We start from the raw sequence: 27120 nt of genomic DNA on the forward strand, positions 1-27120 counted from the left end.
TTTTTTTCTTATTCTCAATAAAAAAAAGAAAAAATATACTATACTTAATGAATATATTCAAGTTTTTATTTGCCAATAAAAATTATTAATTAGAAACACACAGTTTAAATGTAAAAAAAAAAAAAGATTTCATGTTCCAAAAGCTGCTGTCGCTTTCTTTTCTGCCTGGTGCTCTCTTGTCAGGGTCAGTCCCCACCAGCACCTCACGTGCCTTCGTGCCTTCGTGCCTTCGGAAGTACATACAAAGTCACTGTTTATCCCCTCACCAGAGCTTTCTCACAGGGCTCTTCCTTTCAGGAGTCTCAGCTCCCCTGACAGCCTTGGCCTGACAGAAAGGCTTTGATGTACAGTAAACTCCCAACAATGGAGCATGTTTGCTTGGGAGATAAAGGGATGCCTGCCTGCTGGCTTTTCTGGTTTACAACAATGGCCATGTAGAACAGGACTGAACAAAGGACAGGGCATGCTTCGATGGAAACCAGCTTCCTCTGAAGGAAACTCCTTGGAACTGGGTCGTGATCACCATTGCTGGCTCTTTAAAGTCCAGTGTTGGTGAAACTTCTAAATGTTCATGTTCTGAATTAATACATGTATCCAAACTCTGAGCACAGGGAAGGTACTGGCTGTGTGTGTGTGTCGGGGGGAGGGGGGTCCTGCCCTTGTTTGTCACACCAAGTATTGGATTTCAACTAACATAAAGACCAGATCTTCAGGGGAGTGTCACAGACACTGTCCTGGCAGTCCACGGGCACCATGCTCCCCAGATCCCTGCAACACTGATCTGGAAGAAACAAAGACCAAGGCGTGAAGACATCCAAGGTCCTGTGGGAATGAGGCAGAGGTAAAATGTAAAGAGAGTTAGAAACACAGGCTCTGCCTGGACCTGAGGCTGGGCATCTGGTGGAACCTAGTTGTTGGGTACAATGACTTCAAGGTCGTGGGTTTGCAGGCTGACTCCTAGCAAGGTCATACGGAAGACAGCACACAGAGGGAAGAGCCTGGAAGCTCAGGTCACGATTTCACCTTTACTGACAGAAGGGTTGAGACCCCCAAAGAACTGAACAGATCAGTATGGCTTAGCACTAGCCAATTTTCCACCTTCAGGAACTCTGACCAGACCTTTGCTGTGCTGTATGTTAACAGTCACCAATGAGAAGTGGTAGAGAAGCAGGCTGCTCAGTGTAAACCATCATTCCTAACAGAATAACAGGGCTTGTTGATGCCACAGCCCAACGCCTCCTTCTTGCTAGGCAGGAACAGGCCTGTGTCCCAAGATCCAAATGTTGTCACTACCAATACATTACAGACCAGACTTTTAAATGTTCCTTATTAGAAAGCAGCTTGAAGTCATTCAACGCCAGGTCTTAAAAAACAAACACACAAACAAAAGAAAAGCTGAAAGGCTTCAGTTTCCACTCCTCAAAGCAGAGAGCATAAACTGAGAGACACGGTTTGTCAGCCCGAGTGGGGGCTACAGCTCGTACAAAGGAGTCTTGACTTCCATTTCTCACTTTGGAAAGTTCACTAGCCTGGGTCTCTCCTGCGTGAAGAACATGGTAAGAACACAGTTAACTACCTCTTAGAGGTGCTGTGGCAATTACCTAAATAATGTGTTAAAGTCCACGTCGTACAAAAGCTCAATGCTAGAGGACACCATCACTACAGCCCTCCTTCGGCAGCAGGCACCCATCAGCATTTCCTGCTACTGCCCCCACAAAAGTAGGAAATTAACTTTCTTCTTATTTTGGGCTGGTTCACAAATGTCACAGTTAAAAACATTGACTTTCTAAAAATAAATTTAACTGAAAGTGTCAATGGAATACATTAAGCCTTAGTAATGGTATTGTCCCAATCTAAGCATTAAGGAAAGGAGCTGCCCTACTGGCTGATTAATCATCAGATGCCCTCAGTAGACTCATTCTGCTTTTTGAGTCTGGGGAGTCTATAAAATGGCTGCCACTGTACACAGGTTGAACACTTACGTTTTATTATCCACATCAACTTAAGATACAAAAATGACTCTGGTAAGATATGCCCAAGCTTATCATTTTACAGAAAAAGTAAAAAGAAATACACACTGGCAAGTGTGACTCACTGAAGGGCTCACATGTAGGGTGGCTGACAGTACTCACTCAGTTAACACCTAATACCCCCATCGGGAGATGCTAAGCCAACCTTCGGCAGGGTGTGTATAAGGCTATACCAGTGTTTTTAATTTTGGGTGAGGCATAAAATAATATGATCCAAGCTTAACCTTGTCCTGTGCATTCTCAACATTAGGGCCTAAAGAAGAACATTCTTTTTTATTTTTTTAATTGTTTTTATTGAGCTATATATTTTTCTCTGCTCCCCTCCCTGCTTCTTCCCTCCCCTTCAACCCTCTCCCATGGACCCCATGGTCCCCAATTTACTCAGGAGATCTTGTCTTTTTCTACTTTCTATGTAGATTAGATCCATGTAAATCTCTCTTAGGGTCCTCTTTGCTGTCTAGGTTCTCTAGGATTGTGAATTGTAGGTTGTTTTTTCTTTGTTTTATGTCTAAAAGCCACTTATTAGTGAGTACATATGATACTTGTCTCTCTGAGTCTGGGTTACCTGACTCAATATGATGTTTTCTAGATCACCCATTTGTCCACAAATTTCAAGATGTCATTATTTTTTCTGCTGTGTAGTACTCCATTGTGTAAATGTACCACATTTTCCATTCTTCAGTCAAGGGACATTTAGGTTGTTTCCAGGAAGAACCAACTCTCAATGCACAGAATAGGGGAAGTAATTGACAATTATGTTCTGCATCTACTAAAATCAGATGCATGTCCAGTGTAAATCTGCATGAGTAACAGAATAGGAAAGGAGGTTTCAAGGAAACACGGGTGGTCTTCGAGACTCTACCAGTCTATCCTAAATGGAAAAACTTGAGGAAAAGAAAAGGATTTTTTGAAAGTTAAATTCATTCAATTTTAAAATTATAGAACATATTCCAAGATAAACAATTTCCATTTGGTGGAGATGTTAAGTATTCTTTATTTGCTAGTGAAAGTGAGTAATTGCTGATCTATTAATTTCCCAACTGGGCAACATAAGAATTCAGTATCTCTATATTCATCTTTCAATTTTTTAAAAGGAGTTTTGAAACCTAAAAGTTTGGTTCCCACTATCTATTTCAGTCACCTGATGCTAGACCCTCACAAAGATACAAACAGCAGAGGTCCACGTGGCTGCCATCCTATGTGACCACATGTTTCATACGACAACAGTCTCTTTTCAGTTTGTACTACAGGAAGATCTCAACGTACTAATAAATGATGCTTCCAAATCCCAACTAGAGAACTATGCCACCATCTAACATCAAATAAAATGTAGTCCAAAGTACAATGCAAACAGAAATTATGTTGTCACTCTGCAAACAGTACTAAGTGTTTCAACTAAAACTCAGCACCCATAGCCATACCGCTTAGGAACAAAAACCTTATTGGTCTTCAAATTCTATATGTTAACCACATCAGTGCTGGACAACAGTGAGTGATTCTGCACCAAACAGCAGATGACAGAGGAGGAAACCATACATGTGAGGAAAGTAACAGGCATTACCCACTGTGGCATTGCCTGCCAGGGACTGGCGGGGGTGGGCGCAGGAGACAGAGAAACAAATGCTCATGTGCTTTTAATGGATTATGCTCTGCATGGGTCACAGAATAAGAAGTGAGGCTTCAAGAATTTGGGTGAAGCAATGGAAGGCTTGGAAAGATGGGACAGAATAAGGGAGAGAAACCATTTACCTTACATGGAAGACAGCACGGTCAAATGGCTGCGGGATGATAAACAGTGGTGTCATGGTTTGATTATGAACCCTGGGAACTAAGCTCCTGACTTGATATGGAAGAAAAGCCCTTGCAGATGTTAACTACAATGTTCTAACTGAGTTCTGATCCCTGAGCACCCCTGTGGAAACTGGGCTAACTCTAGTGCTTGGGGGGTGGAGACAGGCTACTAAGTGACCCTGTCTTGAAAATAAGGTGAAGAACAATTGAGAGAGAGAGAGAGAGAGAGAGAGAGATATGACCTTGACCTCTGACCTCCACATGCACGTACACACACACATACCTGTGCAACTACACACACAGACACACAATTTTTATCATTTAACTAAATTTGTTTATTTTTTTAAACAGTCTTTTCTCTTTTTACATACAAATCCCATTTCCTACTCCCTTCTCCACCTCTCCCACCTTCTACACCCCTCACCCCCCTATCCACTCCTCAGAGATGATAACGTTTCCTATGGGGGAGTCAACAAAGTCTAGCACATCACTTAGAGGCAGGACCAAGGTTCTCTCCACTGTCTCTAGGCTGAGCAAGGTATCCCTCCAAAGAGAATGGACTCCAGAGGCCCTGCAGTCTGCCTCAACCATACAACTGTCACCCACACTCAGAGGGCCTAGTTTGGTCCAATTTTTTAACTTAAGATGACAGAGACTTGAAGGGCAAGCAAGTGAAATGTGACAGATAAAGAGGTCACCAGCAGGGGCTGATAGAGACATCGGAGAGTCCTTTCTGGAACCTTCAGCCAGCACGGCCTGGCTCACCCTTGACTCTGGACTCCCAGCCTTCAGGATAGGAGACTAAACACCTGTTTCTCTGTGCTGTGCACCCATTTTACTTAGTTATGGCATCTCCGGGAGATGAGAGTGAAGGACAGTCCAGAGATGAAGAAAGGCAGCTCCCCAAAGAACTATAAACAGGCACAGCAAGGTAAAGGGTGTCTGAGGCAAGTAAGCTTGGAGCAGCAGGGTGAGGCACAGTGATTTGTTTTATTCAAAGCCTTCCAGGTTGTTGTTTTAAACACACACAGGTATTATTCTGATCTTTAAAGAAGCACCCATAAATGCCTGTGTGATATTACCAGGATGAAGCTAGCCAGTTATTTCCAAACCTAAGTACACCGTGAGGGTTGATTGTCACTTCTTCCACCTGCTACCCTGGTCCCCACCTGTGCCTGCAGCTGCCCCATAAATGTATCAGTTCCTCAGACCCTGTCCCTGTCCTCATGAAGAAAGGAAGCAGGAGGGAGAGCATCAGCTGGACCTAGCAGTAGACTAATGTTTGTGTCTGTGGATGCTCACATGCCTGCTGGCTCCAGGTCAAAATCAAATACAAATTATCTTGAGACCTTTTCTGAGTTTGTATCACAGATGATTTTCTCTACTGACTTGGATGACTAAGAATCGACTGGAACCAACACAGAAAGGCAGAGGACTCATCGGTGAGTTTCTTTAATAGATTAATAATGGAAAACATGGCCCAGCCAAAAGCTCAATAATTTAGCATCCATTATCAGAAAACCTCACAAACAGGCTTCCTCACAGACATTTGCTCATCATATTTATCAAATCCACAAGATGAAATTCTAATGGTCTTTCATGGCCAGGGCGAAGGGTCTTCACTGTGTAATACAGAGAGGCTATGACTTTCCGGCTGTCAGCAGTCTCTTGCCCACTATGCCTCTAAGAAGAATGCTTACATTGAACCCAGCCACTCAGAATGTTGTGGCAAAATGTTGTCACCTCCCACAGACTGTGGATGACTGTGCAAGGGTGGCTTTAGCACAGGGACAGCCTGCTATTGTGTGGCCTGGAGAGAGAGCCAGCTGCCGGAGACAAATACACAGAGTGGGCTCTGCTGAGAACTGTTTGCACATAGCCTTGGGACAGATGGGGTGCCCCTTGCCAGTTCCTGGCACTGACGCATTGCCAGGTGGGTGAAATCTGAATGAAATGCCTTGGGGAATCACATAGGAACATGCAGGAAACGGAACAAAGGGTGACATTTATCAGCTGTAGACTCCCAGCTTCTGCCTTCACCTAAGGCAACTGTCTGCTTTCTTTCTTTCTTTTCTTTCTTTCTTTCTTTCTTTTTTTTTTTTTTTTTTTTTTTTTTTTGTGCGCTGGCCTCCAGTTCTTCAATCCCTTCCAGCCATCCGCCATCATGGTGATTATCCTACTTGTTTAGCAGCGGACCAGACTCAGCCAGAGTTTTCCACTCCAGTTGTAGGGGCTAGGTCACCCTGGCAAAGACGCCCAAGGCAGGTGGCACAGTTTAAAATTCCCTGTCTATACGAAGTTCTACTCAGTTTGGTTGTGCGACCTTTAGCAGACCGTCTATCTCGTCTCTCACTAGGAGAGATTGTACTCCCAGTTAAAGTTGTATTCAGTCACACAATCTGGGAGCGAGTTGTCTGTTACCCTGCTATACAGGGGGCCTTCTCACCGCTATTAGAAAAAATTACCTCTCAGAGTATTGTGATGAAAACCAAACCTTTGAACTCAGATGTTTCAGAAGCCTGATGTGTTAGTTGTGCTTGTACGTGCCTGGCTATTGCTCATCTGGTTTTTGGGTTTTGGGTTTTTTTGGTCCTATTACACCACCATAAACAAAGTATGTTCAGTTAAGTTGTCCACTGGATAAACCTACTAAGCCCTTTACTATGGTCCCAAACGTGAAAGAGCTCATTTGTCTTCAGAGGGTAAGCAATAGAAATATATCATTTGAAGTCTGAAGCAGAGTTGCCTAGCAACAAAACCCAAAACATTCTAATACTCCTTGAAACTCCAAATTCTTCATCTGTTATGTAAATTGTTTGAGGCATATAATTTAAGACTTCAAGGCATTATTTTACCCAAGGAGATCTGAGTAGCTGCTAATCTGTAGAGCTTTGGACACAGTAGGGCACCGATGTCCGGGGATGCCTGTTCGGGTCACATTGATCAGCAGGGCTGGATGCCAGCCCAAGTCAGTAACAGACAGCAGGGTGGGACAGTTCCTTTGAACTCAGGAATAGAACAGAACTCAACTTCTCAAGACTTGGGTTAGAGTGAGAACTCTGGTAGCCTAACAAACTAGGAAAAGGTGCAGTCAGTTGATCCAAAATGCCCTTCTCCTGCAAACGGGAGCTCAGGAGAGAAATAAGAAAGAAAATGCCTAAGCAAGAAACAAAGTTCCGAATAAAACCAAACATGACAGGGTGGATGGGGGAGGACAAAACCAGGCAGAAACGCCCCTCTGATGAGACTTGTAACGCGAGCACACACGCAAAGCAGGGCGATTGAGGAAGCCCAGCGGGGGCTCTCAGTGGGTTCCTCAGGTCCAGGCACCAGCTGACTCAGGCTCTTCTACAGAAAACAGTCCAAGCCACCCCAGTGCCCAGCCCTCACTGAAACTCCTGCTAGCCCGCTAGCTGCCCGGGAGTCCAGGGCCAGTGACGTCGAGCACCTGATGGTCAGGTGTAGGAGACAGATAATCGTCCCCTCTGCCCGAGAGACATCATAGCGAGCACGACTGAAAGAGCTAGAGCAGCGCTGGGCACAGATGACCCAATGTGAATGCTTGCCCAGGACCAAGGAAAAGAAGCAGCTAATCCAAGCGATGTTTTCCCGTCTTCTCGCTGGTCAAAAGACAGCTGGGTGGGCACCTCTGCCTCTTAGAACAACTCAGCTGTGCGCATCTGATAAGTGAATAACAAAGAGGAAACAAAAATAGTCTTAGAGGATAAATTATATTTACTACATTATATAGTATAATATTGCATTATTATACTATATATTATACTACCTATGACTTTGAAGGAAAGGACTTATAAGTTTTTTGAAAAATAAAAATGTTCTATTTTGTCATACAGAATTGGATTTTCATAATAATGCATTTGCTAGACACGAGAGTGCATTCATTTGCTTTCCTTGTAATAAAACTCCACATTAAAACAAATATGAGCGAGAAGGGATTTCGGCATAAGGGTATTAGCTAACAAGTTAGTGGTCACCTGTGGCTGACCTGTCTACAGCCCCACGACTTGTAAATGTGACTGCTAAGAAATGCAAAAGCCAGAAGACTGGAGCTCATTCCAGGGCCAGGATTCCACTCTACTGGAGTCAGTGCTCATTTTCCCACCCAATTAGGTCTTCTTGGACCTCTGTGCAGCCCTCTGCCTTTCCAGAAAGGAGGTAGGTGGTCTGTCTGTCCATGTTTTCTCTTTATGGCTAGCTAGTTCAGCCACTCAGCTCACAATAAGTCAGTAGATTAGGTTCTCTGGCTCTGACTGGCTGGTCACCCCACTGTAATGGAAGCCACCAACTGTAGCCTAAGGAATCCAAGAAGTTCCCAAAAAGAAGGGGCAGCCCACGCCCATAGCACATGAATAGTCTCAGGCTAACGGTATCGTTGTTATCAAAGAAAGTACATCTGAATTCAACAGAAAAGCAAGGACTGTTGTCCTCAAATAAAAAAGGAAAATAAAAACAATCTCAAGAGGAAATATAAAAATGTTATTTAGAACTTCTGTTTTCAGATGTTTAATACAAAGAAAAGATTGCTGCGCCAGCAAACAAAACGGCCCAATCCCCACAAAGCCAGAATTCTCCCACTGCACATTTTGTTTTCAAAACATTAAGGAATACAACAAGATTTCAAGTCGGGAAAAGCAGTTCCTTCTAGAAACAAATGAGAGGGAGAACTAAAATCTTTCACAGAGGGGCTGACGTGCCTCTGAGAAAACCTACTGCTCCCAACTGAATGTCTGGTAATGGGCAGAGAGTGGGGAGTGAGCGCACACATTTCCACATCTGAAGAATGCTATGAGCAGCAGGAAACCAAGCTGAAGAGGCTTTGGAGCTGCAGATAGTTCTAGTAATCCACCATGGGATTTCAGGAGCTGTGGGCACTTTGAAACAGCCAAGCCCTTGGGCCCATGACTCCAGAGCGGTCTTCTATCCACTGGGCTTTTGCCAGCGTTGAGCAAGCATCTTTCCTTCACAAGGAACTCCCCAAACTGTTCCAGAGCTGCACAGTCCTGTCCTAAGACGGGATTTTTTATCTAGTGGAGCCAGGTGTGTGTGTACAGGGCTGGGAACTATTCTCTCTTCTCTCTTCCCTTTACACCTCCCTCTCACCCTCTCATCCACCATATTGACCTGTGTAGAACACAGAACCAAAACTCTCAACCAGAAAGAAAATTCAAGAGTGTTAATACGTTTCTCTTTCTAAGATGTTCATTGTCTCTTTTCACAGAAAACAGTTGTGTCTCTTTTCCTCACCTGCTCCCTTTATAGACTGTAAGTGTTTAGAAGGTGAGCAATTCAGCTGAAGACTCCAGGTTCTCAAACAAGGTTCATGCCATCAAATCCTAGCAGCACTGCGAATGATGTCTAACCTCTCCACTTCTCTTCAACTCAATTTTATCATTATGAGTACGCAACAAAGATGCATTTATGATTCTCACAAATGACATAATACCAGTGAAACGCCTGACACCCAGGAGGTCCTTCCTTTGTGTTCAACAGACCTTGCCTTATTCTTCCTGCTTTCTAGTCTACTTGCCTCTAGGGAAGATGCGTCAAGTTAACAAAATAGAAGATTTTCATCTGTCTAGGTTTTTAATTGTTTGAGAATTTCATATAAGCATGTAATGTGTGTTGACCAAATCTACCTCCAGCCCGCTCTTGTCCAATTCCTCCCTTCTCCCACTTCTCCCTTCCGACTTCATGTGCTCTACCTTTTAAACCAAGGAGTCTACTTAGTGCTACCCATATGTGTAGGCAGCCCCTCAGTCACCACTGCCCGAAGGAACAGACTCTCCCTTCCCCAGCCAACAACTGGCAGTAGCTTCTCATAACGGTGGAACTTCATTAGCCCCTCCTCCATCAATGTTCTGATTTTGGCTGGCTCCATCTTGTGTAGGTTTTGAGCACGCAGTCACAGCTGCTGTGCATTGACCTATTCAGGGGCCCTGTTATGTTGAGCAAGTAGAGTTTTACTGAAGATGTCCACTCCTGGATCTTATAATATTTCTGTCTTCCCTTCTGTAAGGATCCTTGAACCTTGGTGTAGGAGGGACAGGAAGTGGTGTATGATATGTATGTCCCTGTTAGAGCTGATCACTCCACAGTCATATGTCCTCTGGACACTGACCAATTGTGGGTCCATTAATTACCATCTACTACAAAATTATCTCTCCAATGATATGTCCTTTTTTTTATCCCTAAATGCTCTGCCTGGCACTAGACTAGCACGCTTTAGATAAGTCACAATTGACGTGATATCTACCTATAAACAAGACATTCATGCCCCAAGCATTATTTTAATTAATGGTCAGGAAGTGGCAAAGTTAAATCTGAAGTGACCTTTTGCATAACACTACTGTATCTCCTACCTCTGGGATTTCAAAGTGCTTTTGTTAAGAAAGAGGGGGTGAGAGAGATAGAGAGAAAGAATAGAACAGAAATAAAATACTTAAAGAGGGACTGGAGAACAGAAGAGAGCACCTGAGACAGAAACAAAGGCCACATTCTCAGCTGGCTTCAGATTCCCACTGTTTCTAAATTGTGTAGTTACTATGAAACATTTTGAAGGAGTTCAAATCATGGCACCCAAAACTAATAAGTCTCAACAGATGGCTCAGAAGAAATTTTCAGGGCAATCATCCACTAAAAAGCATCACTATGAATAATTCTTTTCAACATAGTCAACAAGAACGAGGCAAGAGCCAAACAATCTGGGGCTCTTACAGTCAACACAACAAACAATCCTCTTCTCCCAGATCATCTTTGGAAGGGAGTGTACTGGGCATCCACAGGAAAGGGAACAGGCAAAGATGCAGCAGAAAAGCAAGAGCAGCACTCTGCATGACAGGAGTAGCAACATGCACAGAGCAGGATGCTCGGAGGTAGGGGAAAGACGAAACAGAGGTCAGGATGCTTCAAGACACCAGGGTCCTCAAGAGGCTGGGACACAGCTGGGGGGAGAGAGACATTTGTGGCACTCCAGGTGACTCCAGCCAGACTCCAGCCTTTTCCTCTCCACTCAACATAAGCAGCGAAGCAAACCAAATGAGCAGTCAAGCGCTACCTGCAGGGTACCTTACCAAGGGCTCCTCTGGAGGAGGTAGAGGTCAGCCAAGGTATCAGGGGCAAAAGAAGAAACTGCTCTGTTCTCCTGAAGCAATGAGTGCAGAGAGGGATCCTAACACAAGTAGGTACCAGCCATTTCCCTACATTGCCATGTTTGATCTCCATAGTAACCTGCAACCCTAGAATATAGCTATTACCAACTGATGGTCGAATTCTCCAAGATTACAGAATGAGTTCAAGATGAACCCAGGGCAGCTGGGTCAGTCTGACTCCACAGTGTGTTTTCTGAGCTACAACACTCCGCTGATTCTCTTCTTGAAACTACCTCACACAGCCAGGCAAGCAGAGAGAGCAGGATTTTATAGTCTAGGAGTGGGGAAGGTCAGTTACATTGACTCAAACCCTAGAGGCCATAAAATGAGAAACCTGATAAATCCGATTACATGAACATAACAATTTTCTGCATGGGAAACACCATAAACAAAGACAAAAGGCCAATGACAAATCCGGGAACTATTTGGAACATAAATCACAGACAACAGGCAAATTTCCTTTATCTGTAAAGAATGCCTATAAATCAATACCAAAAAGAAGACAACAAAGCCCAAAGGACAATCAGCTAATAGAGAGAGAATCCAAATACTTCAGAAACAAATTGAGAGGCACTGTGGTCATAAGAGAACTATATATTACATGCATCCTAACAACAGACATGAAATATTTTCATATACAGACAATACATGGGTATGCAGGACAAGGCACTCTCCTGAGTTCCTCTGGGAAGAAGAAATGCGTGCATCCTCTATGAAGGACAAATCATAATATGTATAAAAATCATAAGCATATACTCGCTTGAATGCAAAACTCTAATTCCAGTACTTTATCCTGCAAGTAAACTCATGTGTGTACAATTATGTCTGAAGGAAACCTGCTGTTTGAACATTGTTTGTACCAGCAAAAGTTCGATAGTAATTTAAGTTTCTAACAAAAAGGTGCTAATAAATAAATTATAGTGTATCACTATCATGGCCTATTATTTAGGCATGAAAGAAAAGAGGAAGCTCTCAGCACATTGACATGGAACAAGCCCCAAGGTATACCGTTAAGGAAACAAAGCCAATGAGAGATGGAAACTGGAAATGTCATTACAAATGGAAAAAGAAAATTCTATCTGCTTGTATGCACCCACAGAAAGAAAATTCTATATGCTTGTGCGCATCCATAGAAAGAAAGATACACAAAGAATTAGCAAGAATTATCTGGGAGGTAAAGTTATGAGAAAATGTTCTCATTTTCTGTATCTTTTACATTTTATAATATATGCTTATTCAAAAATAGATTATACATATACACCCATGCATGTAATGTGTTTATGTGCATATATATGCATACACATATACACACACACAAACCGCAGATAAACATCAAGTGACAAGTAGAAAGTGACTTCTGGTCCTCAGGCTGTGGGGCCTTAGATTGCAGCTCTCCTGTGCGTCCAATCAGGAAAAGGTCCTCCCTTCTCCTCGGAGTTTTGAAGGGTGAGTGGGGATGCAGTATTGAGCATCCTAGAATAAGGCGCAGAGTGACCAAAGCACATGCTTGTTAAGTGGTCAGCAGGGAAGCTGACTCTGCGAGGCTAAGTAGAAACTGAAAGAGAAAAGAGGGTAAGGGAAGCAGGACTGGCACTTGCAGCAGTCAGGGAATGGGCATGCCGTCATGTACCCAGTGACACCCTGGGGTGACTGGGCTGTAGTCCTTCAGGCTGGCTGTCCATCAGGAAGTGGGGATAAAGAAGTGAGAAAAAATAACCCTAAATATACAGCAAGCTAACAGCCAACATCAAACTAAATGGAGAGAAACTCACAGCGATCCCACTGAAATTAGGAATAAGAAAAGGTGTTCACTCTCTCCATAGCTATTCAGTATAGTTATTGAGATCCTAGCTAGAGCAATAAGACAACAAAAGGAAATAAAGAGATGCAAATCAGAAAAGAAGAAGTCAAACTCTCACTATTTGCTGATGATAGTTTACATAAGTGATCTCAAAAATTCTAGCAAGGAACTTCTACAACTCATAAACACCTTCAGTAATGTAGCAGGATACAAGATTAACTCAAAAAAATATCAGCCTTCCTTCACAAAGATGATAAATGGGCTAAGAAAGAAATCATAGATACATCACCCTTCTCAGTAGCCACAAATAGCATAAAATATCTTGGAGTAACTCTAACCAAACAAGTGGAAGACTTGTATGACAAGAACTTTAAATCTGTGAAGAAAGAAATTGAAGAAGACACCAGAAAGTGAAAAGATCTCCCATGCTCTTGGGTAGGCAGAATTAACATAGTAAAAATGGCAATCTTACCAAAAGCAATCTACAGATTCAATGCAATGCCCAGGAAAATCTCAGCAAAATTCTTCACAGACCTCAAAAGAACAATACTCAACTTCATATGGAAAAGCAAAAACCCAGGATAGCCAAAAAAAATCCTGTACCATAAAAGAACTTCTGGAGGCATCCCAATCCCTGACTTCAAACTCTATTACAGAGCTACATTACTGAAAACAGCCTGGTACTGGCATAAAAACAGACAGGAGGACCAACAGAACTGAATTGAAGACTCAGATATTAATCCACATACCTACGAACACCTGATTTTTGACAAAGAAGCAAAAAAAATCAAATGGAAAGAAGAATGCATATTTAATAAATGGTGCTGGCATAACTGGATATCAACATGTAGCAGAATAAAATAAGTTTATATCTATCCACATGCACAAAACTCAAGTCCAAATGGATCAAAGACCTCAACAAAAAGCCAGCCACACTGAACCTCATAGAAGAGAAAGTGGGAAGTACACTTGAACGCATTGGCACAGGAGACCACTTCCTAAATATAACCCCAGTAGCACAGACATTCAGAGAAATAATTAATAAATGGGACCTCCTAAAACTAAAAAGCTTCTGTAAAGCAAGGGACACAATCAACAAGACAAAACAACAGCCTACAGAATGGAAAAGATCTTCACCAACCCCACATCAGACAGAGGTCTGAGTTCCAAAATATACAAAGAACTCAAGAACTTGGTCATCAAGAGAACAAATAAACCAAAAAAAAAAAAAAAGGAGTACAGACCTAAACAGAGAACTCTCAACAGAGGAATCTAAAATGACTGAAAGACACAAAAGAAAATAATCAACATCCTTAGTCATCAGAGAAATGCAAATCAAAACAACTCTGAGATTCCATCTTACAACTGTAAGAATGGCCAAGATCAAAAACACTGATGACAACTTAAGCTGGAGAGGTTGTGGGGTAAAGGGAACACTCCTGCATTGCTGGTGGGAGTGCAAGCTGGTACATCCACTTTGATTATCTGTATGGCAATTTCTCAGAAAATTAGGAAACAATACCAGTAAGACCCAGCAATACCACTTTTGGGTATATATCCAAAGATGCTCAATTGTACCACAAGGACATGTGCTCAACTACATTCATAGCAGCATTGTTTGTCATAGCCAGAACCTGGAAACAACCTAAATGCCCCTCGACCAAAGAATGAATTAGGAAAATGTGGTATATTTACACAATGGGATGCTACACAGCGGAAAAAAATGACATCTTGAAATTTGCAGGCAAATGGATGGATCTAGAAAACATCACATTGAGTGAGGTAACCTAGACCCAGAATGACAAATATCATATGTACTCACTCATAAGTGGATTTAGACATAAAACAAAGATAACCAGCCTACAAATCACAATCCTAGAGAACCTAGACAATGATGAGGACACTAAGAGAGACATACATGGATCTAATCTACATGGGAAGTAGTAAAGGACAAGATCTCCTGAGTAAATTGGGAACATGGGGACCATGGGAGAGGGTTGAAGGGGAGGGGAAAAGTAGGGAGGGGGGGCAGAGATAAATGTATAACTCAATAAAATCAATTTAAAAAATGGGGAAAATGCATACATAAGCCAGGTAGTGGTGGCACAAGCCTTTAATCCCAGCACTCAGGAGGCAGAGGCAGAGGCAGATGGATCTTTGTGAGTTCAAGGCCAGCCTGGTCTACAAGAGCTAGTTCAAGGACAGGCCCCAAAGTTATAGAAAAACCCTGTCTGGAAAAACAAAACAAACAAACAAAAAGAATACATACACAAGACCTCTACAAAGTCAATCCAGACAAAGTGCCAGCACGGAGAAAGGAAAGTGGACACGATGTCTGCCCCAGCCAAGCTGTTTGCAATGACAGCTGCTGGGAGCCCCACGTCAGTCGTCTTCCCTGGCGTGAACTGCATGAAGACAGATGGGTAGAGAAGGGAGAACTTGGAGGAGTTGGAAGAGGGGAAATATATTCTACAAAAAATTCTTCAAAAATTAAAACATTAAAAAATATAAATAAGTAAAAAAAATCAGCCTAGCAGTTTCTGCTATGGGTGGACAATTTAGGCAAGGAGGACTCTGAGATTGGACATACTTTTCTTGAACAGTTCATCTGGCCAGTGTGGAGGGCAAGTTGGGAAAATAAAAGTAGATGGTGGAGATGATTGTAGCAATGAACAGGGTGGCTTTAGCTCAGCACCAGTGGTGCTGGAAGCCCTTACTTTAGAAAGGGGTTAACTTAGAACAGTTAAATACAGAAGGAAGTGCTTGCCTGCACAGATTGTTGAAGTTTTTCTCAGGTTTATGCAGTTTCCTGAGAATTGTCAACAAACCAATTTTTCACTAAGAATGAACTGCCAAGGAGGGCTTTAAGACCCCAGAACTTGACTTCCTAAAAGAACATACAATTTTCCCTTCTAGAATTAAAAACAAACAAAATCATATGTAAGCAAGATCTCTGAAACAATTTTAACAAAAGACCAGCTCTCTTCCTCATGACAATGACTGTAACCCCTCTCACCTTCAGTTTCTCACCTATAAAACCCGGATTAACTGCTAACAGGCTCATCTCCAAATCTTCTGGCACTAAAGTTGTTTAAGATCCGTTTTAGGAAAGAATAGTTCAAAGATTTAAAATGATCTTTGGCAATACAGGGCAATTTCCTTTTGGAAATTAGTGACTATTTTAACCAGGCAATAGAAATGGAATCCATGTATCAGTCACAAACTTGTTACTATGATAAGTATATTTAGCATTAAAGGAAATATCTACTATTACAATGTAGCAGATTCTCAGTTTTCCAATTTCATATCTGCCAAGGAAGTCCCCCTTCTGTTCATGGCGTGAAGAAATTATAGGCGGAGGTCCATAGGGGTAAGAAATGTCAATCGAGTCACGGAGACGTCACTCTGCCTTTCAGGATGCAAGTGACAGGCTTATCTTTAAAGAGTAGGAGATAGAAAGTTCAGTCTCCCACCACATGAACAATACATTTTCCCGCTTCTAGAGACTCATGTGACTGCTGCCAGAGCAGGCAAAGAATATGAACAAAGATAATCAATATATGCAAGATATCCTCTGCTACTCATTCTAACAGGGGCCATGAGATCACCCAGACGAACTGAAGTATAAGGGGCTTAGAGAGATGGCTCAGTGGTTAAAGAGTTTGCTATGCAGGTGTGAAGAGGAGAGTTCTGAGGCCTCCAAGGCTCACACAAGAGCTAGGTGAGAAAAGTGAACACTCAAAAGACGGACGCGGAGACCAGGAGCAAGCCTCCGACGCACACTCACTGTTTCCGGGAGCTCTGGTTAAATGTGAGTCTCTGCTGAACAGGCAGGGATCTACTGAGGAAACCCCCACTGCTCAACTCAGCCTCTACATGCACAAGAACATACACCACACACAGCAAAACAGAAAGCAAAACCAGTCAGCAGTAACATTCATCTAATGCTCAACGCAAAGATAAATGGCCGGAAGATAGTTATTTTATCTAACTTCTGTCCATCATCTTAGTCAAAATGTGATTTCCGTGTACTTTTTTTTTTAAAAAGGCAACATATGTCAGAGTGTAATTGACTTATCGTCTCTCAGAACATATCATGTGATGCACCCTTACAAATCAAAACCTGATTAGGTCAATCTGAAATGCATTATTTCAAAAAACTTCAGTTGAAATCAGATTTCAGCAGTCCGTTTGGTCATCATGTGACAGGGCTTATGCAGTATCTCCCAGCATCTGAAGCCAACTTACTGTTAGTGAAACAGCCATATAGAAACTAGCTATCCAATTTTCTAGAAGGCAGATGGAATTGCTGGTATTTTGAAGAAGTAGAGGGCAAAACAAATTAAAAAAAGCTTTGAAATATATCTATATTCTTGTCTCTAACTATAAGAATATATCTTTACACTTTAAATTGTTTGTTATATCCAGCATAACTTGGAATAAAGAACGGGCAAACAACCCATAAGCTGAGACAGACACCTCAGCTGTTGTTTTCACAGGTATAAAAGGACAGGTATCATGCTGCTGATAGAACTGTAAGTTGTTAACTTCTAGTCAGAGCAACTTGACAGAATCAATCAAAAAAAATGAATGGACTCATTTTTGGCTTCAGTGATCTTTTTCCTGGAGTTATACAAAATAAGGTAACACCATGCTGTTCGTCACACTGATTTTCATCCTGGCACAGGGTGGAAACAGCCTAAGTGTCAATCAGGAAGGTGTAAGCCATGGAACAGCTAACACAGTTTCTCCTTAGAAAGAGAGAGGAAGCTAGAATGAAGTGTACTATGACATGAATTTAAGGACACTATATTCTGCACAAAAGTGGACCGCTGCGTACATACATACAGCCCTGTGTGTACATGTGCATATATTCAGCTGTATCGATCGTCACTATATAAAGTGTGTGTGTGTGTGTGTGTGTGTGTGTGTGCGCGAGCACGTGCGCATGTGTGTGGTGTGCCACAGGATCCTGATTGCACAGATCCTGGTGGGGACCTAGGTCTAGAGACCATATTAGGCAAAAGCTCTTACTACATGTTCTATGGGTCCCCTTGAATTTTTTATCATTGTTTATTGAAACAAGCTGCCTTCAAACTCTTAATGCCTCTGCCTCAGCTTTGTGAGCACAGGGGTTACAGGTGTGCATCACAACACTCATGTTGAAACTTTTTGCATATTGAACTCAGAAACATATCACTTATTAAAAAGTAACTAAAGTAACTAATGAATTGTTTTTTAATAGTAAGCTCATTTCAAATGTATTGCTTTTACAGATAAATTGAAAGAATAATATCTTAAACATTTAAAGTGAATTTTACTTTAAAGCAATACAGTTAAGTAAAAGTATAAAGAATAAGAACAAGCCTTTCTTCTTTCCAAGTCTCTTGGAGTTCTTGTAAATAAAATGTAAAATGAAGGAGCTGAAGAGATAGCTCTGTGGTTAAGAGCACTGGCTGCTTTTGCAAAGGACCCGGATTCAATTCCAAGCACCTACATGGTGACTTCCAACCATCAGTAACTCCAGTTCCAGGGATCTGATGCCTCCTGTGCCTCTGTGGACACCAGGCACACAGGTAGCACACAGACACACAATTTTTAAAACAGTAATAATAAATCTTTAAAAGTGGGGTGGTAGAGAGATTGCTCAGCAGTTAAAAGCACTGCATGACTTTCCAGAGGACCCAGCACCTACATGATGGTTTATGACTGTCTATAACTCTAGTTCCAATGCCTAGGTGCCAAAAATGTACACAGTTCACAAACACATGTGGACAAAAATAAATAAATAATGAATAAATCTTTGAAAATAGTGATTATAAATGAAATATAGCCATCTGGAGGGAAACCAGTTAAAAGGACATAAATCCCCATTAGCATCTTCCCCAGATGAATGACAGAGAGACACACACTCTAATTTACACTGAGTTGCTGGTAAGCAACAGTCAGCAATGGAAAGGAGCACATGGCCAACAAGAGTAAGGCATTGGGGTACAAGGAACAGAACTTGATCTGGCTCAGCAAGCTTCAAGTGGGAGGATAAAATGGCTTCTTCATGGGGTGATCTGAAGAGCATGGGTAAACTGGCCTAGGTAACTTTTTTAGTCTTAGGTGCTTTGATATCTCTGTTTTCTTTGTTCTGCCCCCACAACACAAATGCTGTTCCAAATCCATCCCACTTTTCCAAGCAAACAAATGTACCCATACACCACAAACCACCTCTGGACAACAGAAAGTTTTCCTATCCTTAGGCCACAAATAGCTCAGTTATTTCAAACCAAACCAATCTAGCATTTCAGTTCAACAAAAGGTTATGGCCATGATCTTGGAACATGCCGTAAGCAAAGCGGATCTGCAGGTTTATGATTTAACAACAGTCTCTTTTCATCACTTGTGAAATAGAGACTGACAAGAGGAGGCAGAGAACCTGGACAAGGTTGTAGAGTCAATGAAGCCACGTATGATCTGCAGTGCAGGCATGGGGGCTCCTTCTCATGAGTCTGCTTCCCTCAAGGATGGAGGAAAAAGCTGAGGGAGGAACCCATTTGCTCTGATGTACAGGTTCAACCTATTCTTAGCTTTCTCTGCAAACAAGGATGTAAGAGGACAGCAGTCGTGACAGTTGAACCCCAAGCACAAACCCAGTAACTGACTCCAGAAGTGGAGACTTCGGAACAACTGACAGATGCTTTTCCTCTCTGTCTTCAAAGACCCAAATTGGGCAGACAGCACATCTCAAACAGGATGCCCTCCCAAGAGTGGTTACACAAGCCCTATCCCCCGAAAGACCCCTCAAGATCTAAGACCACCATCTGGTCTCTGCCTGTTGAGAATGATAGAGACTGAGAGCTAGAAGCTGGCTGTCAGAGAAGATAATGCTCTTGTGCCCTTGTCGTCCCTACACCGAGATTTTAAATACACAATTATGGTGAATGAACTTCATCAAAACATAAAAGCTAGTTACAGCTGTTGCTTTCCACATCAGAAGGTATGAAGTTCTTGTTTAATTTTTGAACTCCAAATAACTACTGAAAGAAAAAAAGGGCAGATATAGGGCCAATTGAATCATTTTTATATCAATAACATGTAAGCCGGAGAACCCTAAGAATACAGGATTAGAACAATCTGAGCTTTTGAACTTGAACTGGCACTTTAATTCACATACATGTCACGTGCATGCATATTTTCTGTGATTTTACACATAGATTTATGTGTATGATCTACACAGAGCTAGCAGTTGCCACTAAATTATTTGAAATTATTCAAGGTCCTGGGATTCAGACTTAATGCCATTCTCTACTGGAGACAGCAGAGTTCTCTGGATGGAGGATATTTTTAAATATAAAAACTAATTATCCTACCTAGCTGCTTATAAATTCAATTTCTCTTTCCAAGGCGGCTTCTGTTGTACATCGCTCTGCATTATAGCTTGTTTACAACCCAGCCTAAAAGCACAGGAAAGACAGGAACCAAATAAGAGTATGCTTTCACCCGTTTGGGTTTGATAATGTAGAAACCGTGCCATCGAGGCTGTTTTGCATGACAGAAGAGCTCCTAAGAGGCAATATGGATGGAATGTGGATAGTACCTGATGAAGTTTATTTCAGAATACGCATTTCCCTTAGATTTTTTTCCAGAAAAACTAATCAGTCAATGCACATGGAAATTACATCATGTGAACTTTTCAAATACAAAGCCTGTGTCAGCCAACTGAGAATTTTCAAGAATTTCAAGACTTCTTGGATTGAGTCTTGGAGTACAAAAAATGCTCCTACCTCCTAAAAAACCCACTGACTCCTTTATTAAAAAAAAAAAAAAAAGCCCTTTACAACGTGACAAGAAAAGCAAATTATCATCTAAGATTTATGCTCTGCAGCTGGGGTGGTGAAGGTCAAAGGCAAGTAAAAATAAACTGACCTTGATAAATATTTGCAAGTCATATACCTGATGAGGGACTGCTTTAAGAATGCACCAGCAACCCAAATAACTCAATAGCAAGAAAACAAACCCATTTTTAAAAACATGCAAAGGATCTCCATGGGCATTTCTGAAGAGGCGAGATGCAATAGATGCATGGCAGTAATGTTCAGCATCTCTAATCATTAAATGAACAACGAGAGGCCATGCAAACATGTTAGAGGGTTCCTGCCTGAAAGACAAATGACAGCAAGTGCCTTTGAGGGAACAGAGAAAAGGAACCTCTGCATGCTGATGGTAACAACACACACTGGAATAGCCACTTTGGAAAAGAAAACCTAAGCATATATTCAACACAACTGAAATCCATATGTCAAAGAGATGCTTGCACTCCTATGTTCTTTCCAGTACCATTCATCTTAATTAAGGTATGGAATAACCCAAGATACATGCATAGACAGATAACAAAAGCACAGTGTGTGTGCACACAGCAGAATTTCACATGACTTTATAAAAAGGAAATTATACTAAGTGAAACAAGTAAGACACATAATAACCACTATTCTGTAACAAGCACAATTATATGTAGCTTAAGCTGTCCCTCCAGCTATGGAAAGTAAAACCATGATGACCAAGGAGGGAAGGGGGCAGGGAAGATGATGATGGAACAGCCCAAAGTTTCAGCCTGGATGGATATGTTTTAGATACCACTGCACTGGATGGTGACCACCTTTACAGTGTTGTGTTGTATATCTCAAAATTACCGAAGGATTACACAAAGAACTTTCGTCTATTAGTTATTTTCTGTTGATGTGGCAAAACACCACGATCAAATCAGCTTATAAAATAAGGTGTTGTAATTGGGCTTATGGTTTCTGAGTATTAGAGTCCATTGCAGCAGAACAAAGGCTTGGCAACTGGAATTGCTGGGAGCGCATATCCACTCCACAAACAGGAAGTAAAGAGAGGTACGTTGACAATGGTTGAATGTTTGAAACCTCGATCACCCCCTAGTGACACTCCTCCTTCAACAAAGCCACACCTCCTACTCCTTCCCAAACAATGCCAGCAACTGGGGACCAAACATCTGAGCCTATGGGGGCTATTTTCATCCAGACCACCATAATGTGTATGGAAGTTTTGCCTACATATGTGTCTATACACCATGAGCATGCCTGATGCCCATGGAAGCCAGAAGAAGACATTGGGTCTTCCAGAACTGGAAGTTCCATGTGGGTACTGGGTATTCATCCAAGTGCCCTAGAAGTCAAAGTAGCCACAGCTTTGTTCATAAACCATGGGTAGTTAGAGCTGGAAGGAACCATACAGTCCCTTAGTCAACTCTCACTTCATAGCTGATAAAACTCGGGTCAAAGGGCCAAACGAGATGACTAAGGTTCTTCAGCTATCTGGAGGATGAGAAGCAACAGAGAGGTTTTGTTGAAGGATTTTTAAATACATTCATGTAACTCATTCTTAGAGAGAAGAGAGAAGTTCAAGGTTTTATCTCTAAAGAATTGGGTATTCTAATTTTGTTTGTATTTTTATATATTTTATTTGTCAAACAATTATGTCTCTTTTTAAGGTAAATGCAATACTTTGGTCTACTTGTACACTATAGGACAATTCAGTCAAGCTAATTAATTTACCCATTATCTTATCAAGCGCTGCATGTGTGTATAAGATGAGAAGGCGGAAGAGGTGCTCAGTTCCTGCAGGAACAGATACAGGCACTGTTCCTGCAGAAGACAGGAGTTGGAGTCCCATCACGCACGTTGAGTGACTTACAACCACCTGGAACTCCAGCCCCTGGAGTTTCATTCACACAAACCCCCACACATATTATACATATATACATAATTTAAAATAATAAAAATAAATTTTCCAAAAGACCTGCATTGGATGCTTCCTGGTAATTCAAGAGCATCTCAGGCAATGAGGAGAAAGACAGGAAGAGAAGAATGAACCTGCACTGATAGATGGGATTCCTCTTTCTGGACATCTTACACAGGAGCCAATGAAGTCTGCACTCCACTCTCACCACCCTCATTTCTGCGTGGTCTTTCCCCATCCTCCTAGCCTCTAATGCTGATCACTAGCCACCCTCATTTCTGCGTGGTCTTTCCCCATCCTCTAATGCTGATCACTCCTACAGTGATGCAGAGACTGGCGTTTGAGACTTCCTGGGAAGCAAGGTACGTCAATGTACCTTAGGAGTTGACCTGAAGTAACACTTTCCCCACACCAGCTGCACAAAGGTCTTCTGAGCTCCTCTCACTCACTCTTAAGCAAAAGTCACAATGTGGTGCGACATGGTTTTCTTCCCCTTTGCCATGCAGGAGCAAAGCATCAAGGAGATGTGCTTGTAGGACCTTCTGCCTCCTGCCTGAGTCCCCAAAGGACAAGCCCTTTAGCCATAATCTACATTCTTAATAAAGATGAAACTTTAATTTTTAAAACATAAAATTCTGTCTTGCTATGCTAGTGTTGTAACTGCAGGCCACATGCATCTCTGGATAACTAAGAAAGTGAGCCAACATATTTGCAGATGACAATATCAACTTTCAGTGCAAAAGATCAGACACCCTCGCAAGAACAGTGCTTTGGCTGTGGTGCTATAGTTGAATATCACATTGAGCACATGAGGTCAGAAACAGATTCCGCCTTCACAGCGTTGTGTGTGGCTCCTCAGTCCCTACTCATCTTTTGAAATAGGATCGCTTAGTGAACCTTGGGCCTGCTGGTCGGCTAGAACTGGCTGACCTTTAGTTCCTGAGCAACCCTCCTGTCTTGTCTCCCCAGTACCGGGATCACAGCATGTAGTTGGTGCTTTTATGTCAATACTTGGGAATACACACTCGGGCACTCACCCTTCTTGGTGAGCACCCACTGAGCCACCTCCCCAGCCCCCAGTGGGTAGTGACAGGAGGGAGGAAATCAAATTATCACCGCAACACTAACACTCTCCACACCTGCGGTGAGCCACGGTGCACTACAGCAGCATCCCCAACAGTCTTCTCTCCTAAACTTATTGGTGACTACAGGGTAGGAGATCTTGGAATTCAAATTCCCATTTTGCATCAAAACACACATCAGGCCTTACCCCTCCCTGAAGCCATTCTGACCATGAGCTTCACCAGCTGTCATAAACTAAAGGACAAGCTGCAGTGCCTTTGTGTATGTGCTGCGTGATTAGGGAGCAAGCATTCCTCACTGTGTAAGGCTGAGGCTTCATCCACTTAATTGTCGATGTCTGGAAGGCCAGGCACAGAAGATCCCAGTTACAGGAAATTCTTGTAACCTGTAAGCCCTGCAGGCCCCAGCAGAGCCTGGAGCCGATGACAGCCGATCCAACAGGGCTATGTTCTAGGGGGAGGCCTCTTGGCAAAATATCCAGAGTGTGAAGTTTAACTGTGAAACTGCTTGTAGCCATTTTACATAAATCTGTCATTTATTACAGGAAGGGGAATCAAAACAGATTGGGAGTATGTCCTGGGGTGAGGGAGATGGTGGCTGAAACCTGCTTGAGGTGACAGCCAACATCTGTCTTGTGACAGATATGGGGCACAGTAAAAGGACACCATAGGGATGTCCTACCATTTAGAGGCACTTTGGTGGGTGATCCAACCAACCTCTGCTCCTCCTTCCACCAGCCACCTCCTGCTCTGAGACCTCCTGCTTGCCTTCTGTCTTCGAGACATCCACACACTTCCTTCCTTGTTTCCCTTCCGCATCCCTGCTTCTCCATTTTCTTATATTGAATTGTCTAGGATTCAATATTATACTTTAGTTACTAGCTTCATGATGTGGGATTCCCCTCTGTACGCTATTAATATGTTTTATTGCCTTTGGTTAATAAAGAAGCTGCTTTCAGTCAATGGCTGAACAGAGTAAAGCCAGGCTGGAAAAGATATAGAAGGTGGAGTAGGCAGAGCCACAGAGATGCCATGTAGCCGCCAGAGGAGAAAGACATGAACTTTCCTGGTAAACCACGACCCTCATGGTAGAATATAAAATAATAGAAATGGGCTAGTTTAAGATATAAGAGCTAGCTAGCAATATGCTTCAATCAAACAGTATGGCAATTAATATAGTTTCTTTGCGATTATCTCAGGTCTGGGCTGCCAGGAAACGAACAAGCGCTCTCCGACTACAACTTCCTGACTAGAGTCATGTTGCATAAGGACTGGATCTTCCTGTTTTCCTGGCACCAGGAAAGAGTCTCACACACAAAGGTGCTTACCAACATTTAGTGCTGAATAAAGGTACAGTCAAAGAGACACACTACTCTTTGGTTCTTCGAAGGAGTCCAGCTTCCTAGGGAACCAACATCTCCACCCTCTTCCTGTGAGGCCTGCAGCCGAGTGGGCTTTCCTCCGGTCACAGTTTGCCATCTCTTTTGATCACCACCTTTTCTTCCATCTCCCTTCCCAGGTAACAAGACAGTTACCTAAGAAGGAGAGACTCATGGAGGCCAGAGGTACATGTGAAAAGGAGTGTGTCCTTAGAACCAGCTGTGTGGACACTCAGCAGTGTTCTGGTTTTGGTCCAGCTTCACTCTTTTTGTTCTTTCTGCCCCATTAGCAAAGGCTGTGGCTTGAATCTGGAAGGTACAGTCCCTTAGAAAAAAGCCAGCTTCAATAATTTCATGTTCAGTTAGGACCACACATATTTAGAAATCACTAAACACTGGCTGCTGTTGACAGAAGTGTGTCTTTGCTATCATTTCCTATTGTTTTAAATTATGCCATTGCCTCTCTTCCTCAACATAAATTTTATGCACAAGTCAGGAGGAAGAAATGCTATTCAAATGCACATCTCAAGAAACACTTTTTGTCAGTTTTGATAAACTAACTCAAAAAGTGACATGGAGACCTAGAAGGCCAAGTCCAGCTAAGCCATATTTAAAAGGAAGACGCAATGAAGGACATATTAACTAAGATGCTCTCTCTGGGCCGCAATGGAATCAGACTCCATGTTTGAAAGGAAGATGCAATGAAGGACTCACTCCATATTAACAAAGATGCTCTCTCTGGGCCATAATGGAATCAGACTCCATGTTTGAAAGGAAGACGCAATGAAGGACTCACTCCATATTAACAAAGATGCTCTCTCTGGGCTGAAATAGAATCAGACTCCTCTGATTCTTCTTTCTGAGTAGTTACTGCCTTCTGCTTCCTTCTCGGTCCTAGAGAATCCAGTTTGAGCAAGAATTCCACTAAATCACTTGAATCCAAACCTCCTGCCCTTATCTGGTCCCCCACGTCTTCATTATCTTATCATCTTGGCCTGCTTTTGACAAGAATTCTCCTGAGTGGATCTAACAAGAACTCTGATGTCTCTTATTTATTTTTTGTCCACGAACTCCACCCTGCTCCCTGGCCATAAATCACCGTTTATCCTTGGAGTCAGAATCTAGCTAATCTTCTCTCCCTCACTGCAAGGTTCCCTTGTGGCTGTCCTTGGACCTACTACAATCAATGGCCTCTCACTGAACAGACCCTTCCCTAACATCTTTAGCACACATAATAAGTTACTCTTTGTTTAGCAATATACCAAGACTTACTATAAAGCCGTTGTAGAGAGTGGCACTGTGACATGTAGACTTAGAAATTAAAGGAGCAGAAAAGAGAATCTGTGAGAAGAGCCCTCTCCCCACGCCTGCCACCAAACACACACACACACACACACAGAGAGAGAGAGAGAGAGAGAGAGAGAGAGAGAGAGAGAGAGAGAGAGAGAGACTTAATTACTTTTAAATCTAACATGTCAGAACCTTAGAAAAAAGACATTTTCCCCCAAGATATGTGGCTGAGTCAATAGAATAGCCATACATGAAAAAGGAAAATGTGACCTGACCCCAGTTCAAAACATTCACCTAACTCAACCTCAGGAGCGTTTCATGGACATAAACATGACAGGCCAACGGTACAACTTTCTGGAGCTAACTCAGAAGAAAAGTCATGACCTTAGGGCAGGAAACAAGACAGGGATTAAATGAGAAGGTGATAAATCAGACTACTCAAATTAAATCTTTTTCATCAAAAGGTTCCTCCTCAAAGGGTAACAAAGGCAAAATACAGACAGGCAAAAGATGCTTGCAAAATGCTGGATTCATGAAGCTCTTATAGATAAAAAACATAAATAACTCTTATGAATCCATAAAGAAAAAGACAGCTGTCTAAAAACCATGACAGAGATGTGAATAGGCCATCAAAGAGGACAACCAATAAACAACCAATAAATAACTAAAGGAGGTCAGTGTGGTAATTAGAAACAGGGAAATACAAGTTAACCCCACAATAAACTCAAAACAATGACTAAAATGAAAGAAATTTATAATTCTTAATCTGGAATATATACAAAACAACCAACGTGTGCATGCTGGTGTGCGTGTAAATGGACACAACCA

At 42.2% G+C, this 27120-nt stretch overlaps 1 protein-coding gene across 4 annotated transcripts in view; it reads right to left on the minus strand.

Annotated features, from left to right (window-relative positions):
• The window catches only part of Bcl2 (BCL2 apoptosis regulator), a 174060-nt gene that overhangs the window by 106979 nt on the left and 39961 nt on the right, over positions 1–27120 (minus strand). The window contains exon 2 of one of the 4 annotated variants that reach the window (XM_050119763.1): positions 3684–7501. The exons of the other annotated variants lie outside the window; for them this stretch is intronic. Within the exon in view, the coding sequence (XP_049975720.1) occupies positions 7478–7501 (24 nt within the window). The 3' untranslated portion in view covers positions 3684–7477. Of the gene's footprint in view, positions 1–3683; positions 7502–27120 lie in introns of those variants that run through there. 4 annotated transcript variants of the gene reach the window in all.

The sequence above is a fragment of the Alexandromys fortis genome, unplaced genomic scaffold (assembly GCF_014885135.2).
Source record: "Alexandromys fortis isolate MF-2015 unplaced genomic scaffold, M_Fortis_MF-2015_v1.1 scaffold_96, whole genome shotgun sequence".
Lineage (NCBI taxonomy): Eukaryota > Metazoa > Chordata > Mammalia > Rodentia > Cricetidae > Alexandromys > Alexandromys fortis.